A 13,786-nucleotide genomic window follows, 5' to 3' on the forward strand; every position below is an offset into this window, starting at 1 on the left:
GTGCTGGATTTTTATACTATTTCTTGGGCTTTAATCAGTAGTCATTTTAGTTGTTCCTGCCTTGCTACGTGATTCAGAATGATTTCATTTTAAATGATGAAGGCCATGTTCAGCATGTTCTCGCTACTCAGCCGTGCTATGTTCCCAATATTCTGTGTTCTCTTGTTTCCTATGTATTTCAAGGTCTAAAACCTGTTTTGTTTTTCCTTTTTTGCTCTTGGCAGCTATTGGCAGGAGACTGCCTCTTACCATTCATGTCTCTACAGATCTTTCATTATTAACAAAGAAGTCTTGTAAAGTCTATTTTAATGTCCTGTGTGATTTTTCTCCTCTTAGTGGGCAGACATTTACCCTCATCTATATGGATTTATGTTTATTAATATAAATTCTTCATATCAGTTCTGCTAGTGAGAGTGATTAGTAAAAGCTAACACTCCTGTATTTCACCTTGTACTAATTCATCCAAAATCAAAAAGTAATTTTCACTGCTGCACTATGCAGAGTGCGGCAGAGAAAAAAGGTGTATAATCCCTTTCCCTTAGGCTGCTTAGGCACCAAATAGCTGCTAGGTTTTTTAGCTTCTGTATATTCCTGCCATTCCTCTTAAGCCTGGTGATGATTACATCCCACCTACAGCATGTTTCATTTGTCTAGTATAGGATTCATTACATGAGGTCTGTCCCTTCCTTATTATTGGAATATCTCCAGTCTCGGTTTCCATTCTGACAGAGGATTAAAGAACGACGGGTCATTCATATCAGGCACACGTAATGTATGCTAACAACCCTACTTTTAGCCATGAACTTGTTAGTCCTCAGCCTTGCTTTATTTCTATATTCTTAGTCACAATTAAAAGAGACTTGGAAAATAGCACCGATACGCCGCAAGGTTTTATAAACAAAGTCATGGCTTCTTTTCTCATAACCAAGAAGGGATTAGCCATTACTCCCCTAAATGCTCGTCTTTGACCCAAAAATATTTTCATTTTTCTTTCAAAATGTCTTTACTGTCCCAAGTTAGTGTTAAAAGAACTGTACACTCCAGAAAAGCAATGTTAAACCATCCCCGGCTGCATCTATTTGATGAGACGTCTGTCTTTTCAGTCAAGTAAGAATCATTCTATCCTCTCATTTTTATACAACTTCTCCATTTATATCAGGAGATTCCTTTTGTTTAAAAAAAAAAAAAAGAAAGATTTTTTCCCCTTTGCTCCTTCATAGTTTCCTTTTTTTCTCACTTTGTATATATTTATTATATACTAATCCATGGATATTATTTATCATAAACTTATGTTAGTAAATATCCATAGGAATCACATGCATCAGAAGAGAGAATTTGGCCTATAATTCTTGTACTAGCTTTGTAGCGTTCTCCAAACTGCTTAATGTTAACAATCTCCAGAAGGGAGCGTTGTGATCATCTAGTCCGACCGCCTGTATAATATAGGTCACAGAATTTACCCCCAAATAATCCCCGTTTGAACTACAGCATCCCTTTTAAAACAAATTCAATCTTGATTTAAAAGTTATTCCTACGTAGAAGTTTTGCAGCAGCTGAATCACATGCAATTGTGCATCGCTGAGGAGGCTCTCACCAATGATATGGAACAAGTCCACGTCACCACTACGGAGCGGGCACAACACCGGCAACATTTTGCATAGAGAATTTGCTACAGAATCCAAAGCAATGGGCTAACGGATGACGTTCAAGACTAACTTCCAAAGTTCTATGCTTTCTGGGGTTCAAACGACTCTGGCAGTTTGCGTGGATGTGCGTCTCTCTATCTGCCTGTCTTTCAAGTCAGACATAAACTCCATAGTCTGCTTTCCAGTATACAAAGCAATAAATGTCTGCGGAGACTGATTAATGGTCAAAGCCTTTAATCAATCTTAAATTCTGTTTATTAAGGGACTATTACAAAGCCATAGGTTATTCCTATTACTCAGACATAGCATCCATAACATAAAAGAAGAACAAAAAAAATATTTAACTGGTGAATGATTGAAAGCAGTATGTTGTGTCTCTCCGGCTCACTTTCCAGTTGCATCCCACTCACGATGGGGGCTAGCATTAATAAATGGGAGGGGGTTTAAAAAGTGAATAGTTGTTCCAGGAGCAATCTGTATGGAAAAGAAATTGTTGTTGGACACACAGAGACCGGCTTTCAAACAGTGACTTCTTAATGGTTCACGTTCATTGGAAAACGTAAAATTTGTACATGCCGATAAAGGAGCTTGGGTTGGCAACTTGAGTCTACAACGTCAACAGAGATTTAGGTGCCATTTGCAAGGTAATAAAGGTTTGAGTTTTCCAGGTTGGAATTGGTTAACATTCTGTTTCGGTATGACGGATACATTTTGAGTGCTTTCTAATACAGATACATTCCCTGAACCACTTTCTTGATACCGTTGCAAAAAACAAAACAAAAAACAGTGTCCATCACCAAATTACTATTTGTTTTGCTCACCATTGGCCAAGAAGCTGTTAAGCTTTGTAATTTGAGAGCTAGGTTAAAATCCCAATATTTCACCCAAAAAGGCAGAATCGGATTCTTTTTATGGACTGAAATTTAGTATTTACTAGTACAAAATTCAGCACAAAATAAAACACTGCACAACAGTGTATGAAATACTAGAGAGGCACATAAAATTGCACACATCCATTCTGTTTGCATACAGTCATATCAATGAAGTTTGCATCACAGTGAAAATCTTAAGAATGATTTGATTTTGATCTATAGTCTCATATGAGCCAGAATGGAATACATTACACTCCACTTGTAACAGACACGATTTAAAACAATCGGTTATACTGGGCAAAAACATATTTCCCCAAGGCAAACATTCACTTCAATATATTTTTCTCTGGTGAAAACACACAGAAACTCTAGGTATAATAACCTTCTGGGTTTTTATGGACATTACTAATGGTCTGAAAAACAGGGAGAGCCTACAGAGGAAAACTGCTATAAATTAGATGTAGGAGCTATAGTGATTTTATTTCCCTCAGCATAATTCCCTGCTAACTGTGTAAACTTTAGTTGAATAAATTCTCCATAGGCAAAGAGTGAATGTCATTTGAAACACTCAGAGCAAGAACTGCCTCTGCTCTTTCCACCCAGCAGCATCAGTGAGCAGGTAACAGATCTGCATTCTTACTCTTACCTTTAGCATTTAGCTTCCTGAAATAAAGCACCCACTGTTTCTTTGACTTACAAGCATAACGAAAGAAATGATTTGCCAGACAAGATATTGAGTATTAGCTAAGATGTGAAAAAATTATCTAATTCCTTGGGGAGTTTCCACTTTGGTCTTCTAGGCTGAATACCAAACTGAGATCCAAGAATCTCAGTGCTAACATGGACTCCCACTGCAATCTTGGGCAAATTACTTAAATCTCTTTGATTCGGTTCCTCCATATCTCCCATAGTTTGAGCAGATTCATGGAAACATAGGAACTGCCATCCAACATCATGACATTGGTCCATCTAGTCCAGTATCCTGTCTCCATCACTGATGATTAACCAGTACTGTATGCATCAGAGGAAGATGCAAGAAACCCAAAACTGAACAATTACAGAATAACTTGCTCTTATGGGAAGTTTCTTCCTGACCATAAGCATAAGGGTTGTTGTAGGCCCTGAAGCATGAGAATTTATATCTTTTAGACATTTTTACCCTAGCAACATGGGGAGAGTCATTCACTGTGTTTGTACAATAGGCACTGACTAATTCTGACTGCAATATCCATGTTTCATAAGAATATGGATGTTACATTATGTTTAAATGTTTAATTCATGTTTGTAAAGTATGTGATGCTGGCATACCAGGTGCCAGCTCTTGCCAAGACTGCAGACACAAGCTAAGAACTAAAACTCATAGCTGGAGACCAGGCCAGTCCACCTGTTTGTTAGGTATTCGTTTTATAAGAATATATTTAGCATTTAGACTCTATGAATTGCTCGTAAGTCACTGAATGCATTAATCTCGCTTGTAATGTCAGTATTCCAGGCCATAAGAAAATATGTAAGTTTTGCTTTATAACTTTGAAAATGTTTGGTCTGACCTTGCAAACCCAGACATGGGAATTGTCCTCTCCCCCTTTATCCCCTACCCCCGTCCCCATGAAGGGCCATCAAGGAACATTGCAATACAAAGGATTGGTTAATGGCCCTATCACACCTTGGAAATGCTACATGCAAGGAAGCTCATCCTTTGGGCTTGGAAGCTGAATGAAGGAAATAAAACAAAAAGTCACAGGAAAATTTTCCATCTCTTTGCTGGTGGAACTCTGACAGAACTAGAGACACCAAATTGAAGCCAGAGATCCTCAGTGGTTATCTCCTGAGTCCGCCCTGAAAGACACTTTGAATTGGCAGATCACTACAACTCTGTGACTCAGAGGATTTAGAGAACTCATTTGGTGAGAATATGTTCACTTGGTTTAATCTGTAAATAACTCATTTCTTTTTCCTAGTTCAATAAACCTTTATATAGTTTTTTACAGGATTGGATACAGGCATTATCTTCAATGTAAGATCTAGGGTGCCAATTGAGCTGGGGTAAGTCTCTTGGGACTGCAAGCAACCTGAATATGGTGTGATTTTTGGTGTAAGCAACCATTTATCACTAAGTCTAGTGTCTGGGTGGCAAGATAGGCAGGAGAGTCTAAGGGGACCGTCTGTGACTTCATGGGAAGAGTGTTATAGTGACCCAGGAGTTCACGTGTGTTACTGGCTTGGTGAAATATAAATGATAGAACACACCACCAGTTTGGGTGTCTGCCCTGTTTTTGACAGTCTGCCTTGAGGTAGGCACTCACAGTCGTGAGCTAATCCAGACAGCGTGACAAAGTGCTTTGAAGAAGAAAGGTGCTGGCATAAGGTTTGTTATTCATTCACTTTGCATCTGTGTCACGGATAGTATGCTTCTGTCACCTAGCACCCGCGCCTTTTTAGACTTAAAAGTGAGGAGTAAAAATGTGTCTAAGTTGCCTGTGTGTATTGCAACTCCTCTTTTCCCTAGTGTTTAACACTCTCTCAGTATGACACTTTCCAATTACCTCTTGGCCTTTCTAGCCCTCAAGTCTGGCTCCTATTTCTCTGAGTTGTGTCTATGTGTAGCTCTTAACCAACACTAACAGTTAAAGGCATAGCAATAAATACACAGCACTAACCCTCATGCTGGTTAAGAGTGCCTGAAATCAGGACTATGCAACTCAACAGTTCTCAGATAAAACTGAAATTCACTAATAAAACTGGTTGGAAAATTTCAAGAATTACAACGTTTCACTCCCCCAAAAAATGGGGGGAGGGGAAGTTGCCACTAAAATGTTCACAGAAAGATTTTCTGTTTTCCAATCATTTCTATTCAAGAACAAGGAAGCGGATTCCAATTTTAAGAGGTAGACAAAGAAAAACATATTTTTGGTGGGTTAATTTTTTCCAATTTTCTCCTTTGCTGTTCAGTGGAAACGTGCCATGCCACAAGCAAGCAATCATTTAAGCTTGAAAATAAATAAAATACTACTAAGGGGAGGAAGGATGGTTGGTCTTGTTGTTAAAACACTGAATTGGGACTCAGACAATCTGGTTCCAAATCCTGGCTCTGCCATGCATTTCCAGCGTGACCTTGGGGAAGTCTACACTGCCAGGCAGTTCAGACTACAGGGGATGTAAATAGCACTGCATACCAAAGTGCTGTACTGTAATTCCCCCTAGTGGATGCTCCAGGCACAAACTAAAAGGACTGCAGACTACGATAATGCAAACTAGGAACCTTTTAATTCAGGCCCACAGCATCTGCAAGGATTTACAATGCAACACTTTGGTGTGCACCACTCTTCACACCCCCGTAATCTGAACTGAATCTTAATCTCTGTGTGTCAGTTCACCATCTGTAAAAAATATGGGGATAACATTTCCCTACCCTGTGGGAGTATTGTGAGGAGCAAGAAATAAATACTTCGGAGGTGCTCAGATACTGTGATAATAGGTTCTATAAAAGTAGATGGATTAAAGCTACATCAAAGCAGTGGGAAATGCCAATTATAAATATTTCTCTAGCAAAATGGACAGCCATAGTCAATCATTCTGGCTGGCCTACAGAAGGTATAATGAGTAGAAGCAAAGTCAGTTAAACTAGTCATAATCAATAACACATTTTATAAGAAAGTCATACAAATATTAATGGCACAGACTTCAAAGTCAGCTTCCAGGTACCAAATCCTATTATACTCACAGATGCTTAAAGAACACTTATAATTTTCTCCCAAGCGGTAGGCCAAATCTTGAAGTCCTTTCTCAGGCAAACACCCACTGAAATCAATGGATCTATACCTGGGATGCACTCAGCCCCTGTTGTTTGCTAGATTGTTTGAATACATAAAGTATTTAAAAAAACAACACTTACCTTAAGGTAAACTGATCTGCTAGGGAGTCACCGGTAAGGGACACATGAAAGGTTACTATGTCACCTTCCTTGACAGGGTTGAGCGGTAAGTGGATCACGATGTTCTCATCTAGCCTCAGTGCAGATTGTTTTAGTTTGTCTTGAGTTGGATAAAGAATGATGCTACCAATCCTCTCCATCGGCGGCAAAGCCTCATATGCATGATCTTGACCTGCATGTATGTTGTTTTCCCATTTTGCATCCTCAGGAGAACACTCCCCATCTGTTGCATACATCTTATAGAAGAGCTCCACAGTAATCCCTTCCAAAAAGGCTGCTGTTTGCTCATGCTCCAAAACCAATGGTGGAGGCGAGCTGAACCAGCTCGGCGCTAATTCCAGTTCTGCAACACATAATCCTAGATGACCTTTCAACCTACAGCTGGCCACAGCTTCTCTAGTCTCCAGGAAAGCAAACATCTTCACACAGGGCAATCTCTCCGCAGAATCATAGTCGTCCCAGTCCTTTCCCGCAATATAGAACAAGGCTTGCACTTTAGGTCTGTTGGAATATATTGAGCTGTCAATGATGTGCGATTTTAATTTCCAATTAAATGTGAATTCATTAGTGAAACCAAAAGGAGCAGAAGGCAGCATTAGGTCCTCGGGAACAACTTGTTCCACTGAAAAAGGTCCGTAAGTTGCATTTACTACAGGTGGCTGCTTGGCTTTGTATATAAAGAATGACTCCACCCTCGCCTGCAAACTGGAGTTCCTCATGATATCTTGATTGGCTTCTTTGAGGAAGAAGGAAACATCAGCACTGGAGATGTGGTAGCTCATGGGAAGATATACCGGCAGGTTTAAAAATCTCTGTGTGCTGTCCATGACTCCTCCTCGGCTTTCCACCACTGCAAACCAAAGGAAAAAGAAAAAGAAAACAGAAAAAGAATTCTAATATTTACTTAGCAATTTTTCTTCAGTTCCTCCCAGAAGCAATTACTTACTATAGATCGTTATTGTTAGTCGCCATTACAAAGCATTTACAGATTGTCACCGTGAAGGTAACATTGCTCACTATTAGACCCGACATGCCAATACTTAACATTCCATGGTTCCTGTAGTGCCCCTTATAAAGTTTGCCAAAAGGCCTTGATCCAAAGCCAACTGAAGTCAAGTGGCTTTTGAATCAGGCACTAGTAGCAGACTTAAGGCCATGTTCTACTTTGGAGTCTACAAAACCTTATTGGCTGGATTTTCATTTTGCACAACCAACTCAAACCCGTGAGTTCTGCAGATCCGCGTTCCAATTAGGGTGACCAGATGTCCCGATTTTATAGGGACAGTCCCAATTTTGGGGTTTTTTTTGTTTGTTTGTTTTAATATAGGCTGCTATTACCCACCACCCCCCATCCCGATTTTTCACATTTGCTGTCTGGTCACCCTAGTTCCAATGTATATAAAGCACCACACTTTGGGGGATGAGCAGTTAATAAAACAAAAGCTTTATGTTTTGACCAACATCTCTAACAGGAAAAATCAGGCCATTTAGGGATTGCAAATCTGCATCAATCCTGATTTGGTTTTGCAAACTATGAACAGGAGCAGTTCAGACAAGGGTTCCATTTAGAACTGGTTTGAAGCCTTTTGATGGAACACTTGTTGCAATCAAAATATTTCCACAGATATCTATGAATTTTGAGGGAGTTTCAGTGGGACGGTCTCTTAGGTCCAGGAGGGCCCCAGACAGAGAGATGAAGCCTGATCTTTTTGATCCAAAAAAAAAAAGAGATGTTTTGACATAATTCCATTTCACAAAAACCTTCTAAAGGGTTTGGTTTTGTTCCAATGAGGAAGGAAAAAATTTCAAAACCCTGAAAGTAGTCAGAAAATGGATTTGTCATCCTCCACCCAGCTCTAATTCCGTTTTTTTCTACCACAAAACATTCCTGGGGTGCGGGGGGAGAGAAGAGAGGGAAATGGAGAGACAGATTGCAAGGTCTTAGTTTGGGCCCATCTTTAATGAATAGTGAAGTATAGTCAAAATTGACTATAATACTAAAAGAAAAGAAAAAAAAAATCATGTCTTCTAAACTAACATTTTTTTATTTTATGGCAAAAGCCCAGTAAAAGCTGATCCTCTGGGAATCATACCAAAAACAAACAGAATCCAACTTATTAAATAGAAAGCAGTTCCATAATGTGAAGAGATGGTGGGAACAATGACAGATTCTAAGGTCAAACCACTTACAGTCTATATCTAAATCTCAGGGTGCAAATGTAACGTTTGTCATTGTTGGTTACAGAAGATGCACAATGCTACAGCAACAATTACACCTGTTACATGCTAGATGACTCAGATACTGTCAGCCAAAATTTAGCACCGATAAAAGCTGTAATATTTAAGATGCCTTTTCAAGTTGTGTATTTAACAAGGCTACATTTCTTGAAGATATGTTATAAGGCAAATCTCTTCATCTATTCGCCCTTGACTTTGCTTCATTCTTGTTCTCTTTTAAAATTCCACTCATTTATTTTTGATTGCTTGATTTTTTTTCTATTGCTTATTTAAATCCCTCCCCCATTTTATTATAAAATATCTTTTTTTTTTAAATGTGGTCACCAAACTGCTTTTTCCCTGCATGTACAAGAAAGTACAAAAACATCATAACATGCATTAGCAAAAGACAATATTCATGAAAAGCATCCCCTCTCCTGCACACAGTTTAGCTGAGATACTACCACCATGAGTGCAATACACACACACACACACACTATATATACACACACACGCACCCCTCTACCTCGATAAAACGCTGTCCTTGGGGGCCAAAAAAAATCTTACCGCGTTATAGGTGAAACCATGTTATATCGAACTTGCTTTGATCCACCGGAGTGCGCAGCCCCACCGCCGAGCATTGCTTTACCGCGTTATATCCGAATTTGTGTTATATCGGGTCGCGTTATATCAGGGTAGATGCGTATATATAAAGGCTATGGATTTAATTCTGGCTTTGCTACAAATTCCAAGTAAGAAGCAGTGAAGTTGTGCTGCTCTGGAGCCATATTGGGACTCAGAGGACACGTCTACACTGCAGTTGGGAGGTGCGCCGGTAGCACTCATCGGCAAACCCAAGCTAGCTTTGATCAAACTAGCTCCTGAAAATAGCAGCTTGGCCACCGTGGCACAGGAAACAGCACGGGCTAGCCCACCCGGACCTTGAGTACATACTCGTGCTGCCATGGCTGTGTTGCTATTTTTAATGAGCTCAGTTTTCCGGCATGTGCTGCAATCACACCTCCCACTCGCCGTGTGGACATTGTGAGTCACAAGCTGGTTCCTGGTTCCTCCCTTGCTCCTGGGATGAAGCGATCTCTACTAACCGTACACATAGAACAGATTATATCCCATGGTAAAACCAGCATATCCCCTCCCAGCTCCAGGCATAATGCACAAGAAGGGAAGCCCACGCCAGAGAGTGAGGAGATCCTGACAACCCCTGTGGGGGAGCACAACCAGGGTCACAGTCTAGCTCTTCCATTGTCAGTCACTCTCGGGATGAGAAAAGGCATGTTAATCACATCACTGCTGCATTTCTCTTCATCCAGGGGTGAACCAAGGGGTAGCTGAGGAGCTCCCTGAAGCATGCAGTGGTTGGAGAAAATAATCTTCTATGAGAAATCATAGGCTAGGCTGGGTGCAAAAGCAACTGTGGGAGATGAGAGGACTTGGAGGGATTCTAATGTAGCATGAGATGGAGCAAGAGAGGCCGGCAGAAAAGGCGAAGCTGCCAACCCAAGGAGAAGCAACATGGGTTCATGTGTAGCAGCTGCCTACGTGCTGGCTAGCCTAAGAGAGAATCTGCAGCTGTCTGTCATGCCAGGGGGTGGGATAGCAAGACAGGCATCAGAAGGTGGGGGAGGAATGCCAAGGACAGTCTGGTGGGCACAGGGAACCCACAGAGCCAACTAATAAGACGGTTCAGTGAAAAAACCAGGAGATCAAGCAGTAGCAACAGTCGAGCCCTACAATTGCTAAAGCATTGGGGAACACAAAACATTTCAGGGCCCGTTGGTGCTTCTTGGGTTGACCCAACCCCAACTACCACAGTAGAAATACTGTCACTCCTTTGCCTAACGAGAAAGCTCTTCGATGATCATGCTGCAGGATTCGACCTGTCTTATTTATAGCAGGAAATTAAAAAAAAAAAAAAGTTCAAAATGGCCAGTAGCTCCAAATCCTATTCTAGTCCCCAAGGAATGTTTTAGCAGCTCCATTACCGCACTGCTATTTATAGAGTACCTTGACACAGCAAGACAGGCCAGGGCAGGAACTGAAATTGCAGCTTTCAGTATCTGCAAGTGAACTTTGTTCTTGTGAAAGCAGAGGGGTAGGGTTGTTTGTTTCTTTGCTGAAAAGTCAAATTTCAGACAAGTGCCTTCGATGAACTAACTGTAGATATATCTAGCTGAATCGGAAGGCAATACTTTTCCAAAGTCTCATTCATCATCAAATTTATCCAGCTGTCCAGATAATCAGCAAAGGACATACAGCAGCAAGGTATCCTCTGATTTCCAACAGAGATGTTAAACTTTGCCTTCTCCCAAGACAAAGCAGATTCTTGGGGAGATTTAGACAGTGATGCAATTCTAGGAACTAAAGAGAAATTGGAAAAGAATGTGAGGCTTTAATATACTAGCATTTACATTCTAGCAAGTTTTATCGCCTTTTTACCCAGATGTTTTCTTTCTCTCAAATATTGATTTACAGGAACTTTAAAAGGTAGGTCTCTCCCCTTCCCTGATTTCATTATAGTGGTGGTAGTCAGTGCATCTTCTAACACATTGGTGGGAAGCCGTGGATTCTATCCTGCTATAATTCAAATAAAATGAGACAATTGTTGTCTGAAAGCTTATACGGCAAGCTATAAACACCAGTAGACAGGGCTAGGTTTTGTCCCAGAACCAGCCTGAGACAAAATATGATATCTGAATTGAGCAGCATTTTATGATGGTGTCTGAACACCTAAAAAGAAATACTTTATGCCACAATGGGCCGGCACCCCTCAGTTTTAATTCCAAGATTCAGCACCGTAGCATCAATCACTTTACAGTAGCAGTCGGAAGTGGGACCTTGTTCCAGCTTTAGGAGTTGCGACAAAACAACTATTAAATCGCCTGTTCTTTAAATGACAGCTTCAGGAAGACCAGGAGAGAAGAACATGATTTGGTCCTATTTAAAGTAATAAAACAAAGAAGAACAATGGTGGGAGAGAACTAGCGGAGCAGCAGGGAACTTCCCCAGAGCATGGTCTATTTCTAAGCCAGAGTCAGGTCACTGTGGTACTAATAAAAGGGGAGGGGCCAGGGGAAAAAGAAATGCATATAAACACCACACACAAGCATTCGGCCAAAATCAAAAGTGAGCTGTGATTTTGGGTGCCCAACTTGAGATGCCTTAAAAGGGATTATTTTCTTCCACAGGGCAGGGCAGGGGGGCTGAAATAATCTGTATTGTGGGGGGGTTGAGAGACATCGAACCAAACTGAAAAACCCTGTATAGAATGGAAACCACTTTGTCGTAGAAATTCCTGTCCGTTCCAGCTGAGGAATAAGGAGAGACGGACACAGCTAATCAAGCAAGGAGCCCCGGGAGGGGCGATCGGTTTATTTCAATTGCAATTGGGTTCGAGCTCATACCTCAGCAAGAACAAAGAAAACACTCACACCAAAGCATTATATGCAGTTGACTATGATAATCTATTGCTCCATAATTGGCTAAAATTTGCCATCATTAGCATACATAGTTAGCAAGCTACATGTATCCGCCCCTCTTGTGACCCCCTTATTGTTCATCTACCTCCCCCCACCCTTGCGTTATTTTGCAAACCAAGCAGTTAGTTATCTACAGGACACAGGCACAGAACGTTCCATTGTCTGCAGAGTTGGAGTTTGGCTACATTTCCTCTTGAAGGAACTTCCTGAGTTAAGATTATCGATAGCTGACGCTGCATGTTTCCCATGTGTGTGAGACAAATTTGCCCCCTGGCAGTTAAGTAGAATAATTTTATTTCAACTTCAAGTCGGGGGGCACGGCAGCACCCTCAATTCCAGCACCTCTGGATCAGGTGCTCAGTACTTTCTGGAAATCAGGCCCCTTTATCGTGTTTCAAGTTGGTCTCCCAAAAAATGAGGCGCCCCAAGTGACTAGTCACCTACGAAAATCTTGGCCCTTCATTTTTGTGACAATATTCTGCTCTTCAGTGTAAGGAAGTAGGATTTGTCCTGTCACATCAGATTGCTAGACTATGAGGCCGGGTACAATGTGGCAAAGATGAATACCTGATTCATCAGAGGAAGCTTGCAAAAAAATAAATAAATAAATACAGCAATGCTTTTAATGCACTTTCCCAACTGTGCATGGGGAAGAGGTTTCCTTCATGACTTTTGCCATGATCAGCTTACGCCTTTTAAAAAAAGGAGATTCGCTCTCCCTTCTTTGCACGTTGTTCGTTTTTAAATTATCCAGACTATTTTTTTTTAAATCCAGCTATAGCATTTGACCCTGAGCCAATGCTATAATGAAACACAGCACATGACAGTAAAAACATAAGCAAATCCATAGCTGAACATCACAGTAAGCAATGAGAATCGGACTTTTCTCTAACTCAAGGTTTCATCAAAGGAAGATCATGCAGGCTGAGGGGAAGATATTAAAAATGAAGCTCCCAAACAGACCAAAGACGCCAATGAAATTCACAGAGTATTTCCGAGACTTTTAATATAATATTCTAATTAACAGGCAAAACAACCACTGTAACATTAGTAAGATCATGGCAGCTGAATGTCAGCATTGTAAATCGCTGAATCTAAATTGGTTTGAAAAGAGTCTGTCAAAACGCATTTCTCCTTAGAATAAAACAAAAATGGCAAATCCTCCAGTAGCCAAATGGAAGCCTGCCAGAAATTGAGCTCTGAACTTGTGAGCAATGCCCTCATAGATATGGAAGAGATACTGGGGAAAATGCTGAAATATTTAGCTTTGTAAATGTTATTATTCTGAAAGCAAATAGAAGGCCCAATCCCGTACTCATGAAGTTAGTGGGAGCTTTGCCTTTCAATACAAAAGTAATCAGGATCGGGTGTTTTGAGACCGTTAAGCTACTCTGCTACATGAAAGAGGAATAACTTCAAGTAATACTTGCTGGCATTGCATTATGATATGGTCAATGGCTCAACTGGCCTTCTGGAAGATTAGGGGCTTGTCTATATACAGGGGAATTGACCAATATAGCGATTCCGCAGGAACTCTCCTTGTCAACACTATTCCTCAAAACGAGTGACTTTATTCTGGAATAAAAGTGACTATACTGCAGAGTGAATTACTGTGCTTTAGAA

General features: G+C 40.7%; 1 protein-coding gene across 2 annotated transcripts in view; it reads right to left on the reverse strand.

Moving 5' to 3' along the window:
• LOC128824953 (transmembrane protein 132B-like) overlaps positions 1-13,786 on the reverse strand; it is a 367,758-nt gene that overhangs the window by 252,111 nt on the left and 101,861 nt on the right. For both annotated transcript variants that reach the window (XM_054006929.1, XM_054006928.1), the window contains exon 2: positions 6,411-7,299. In XM_054006929.1, the coding sequence (XP_053862904.1) occupies positions 6,411-7,299 (889 nt within the window). The remainder of the gene's footprint in view (positions 1-6,410; positions 7,300-13,786) is intronic.

This window comes from Malaclemys terrapin, chromosome 16 (assembly GCF_027887155.1).
Source record: "Malaclemys terrapin pileata isolate rMalTer1 chromosome 16, rMalTer1.hap1, whole genome shotgun sequence".
Lineage (NCBI taxonomy): Eukaryota > Metazoa > Chordata > Testudines > Emydidae > Malaclemys > Malaclemys terrapin.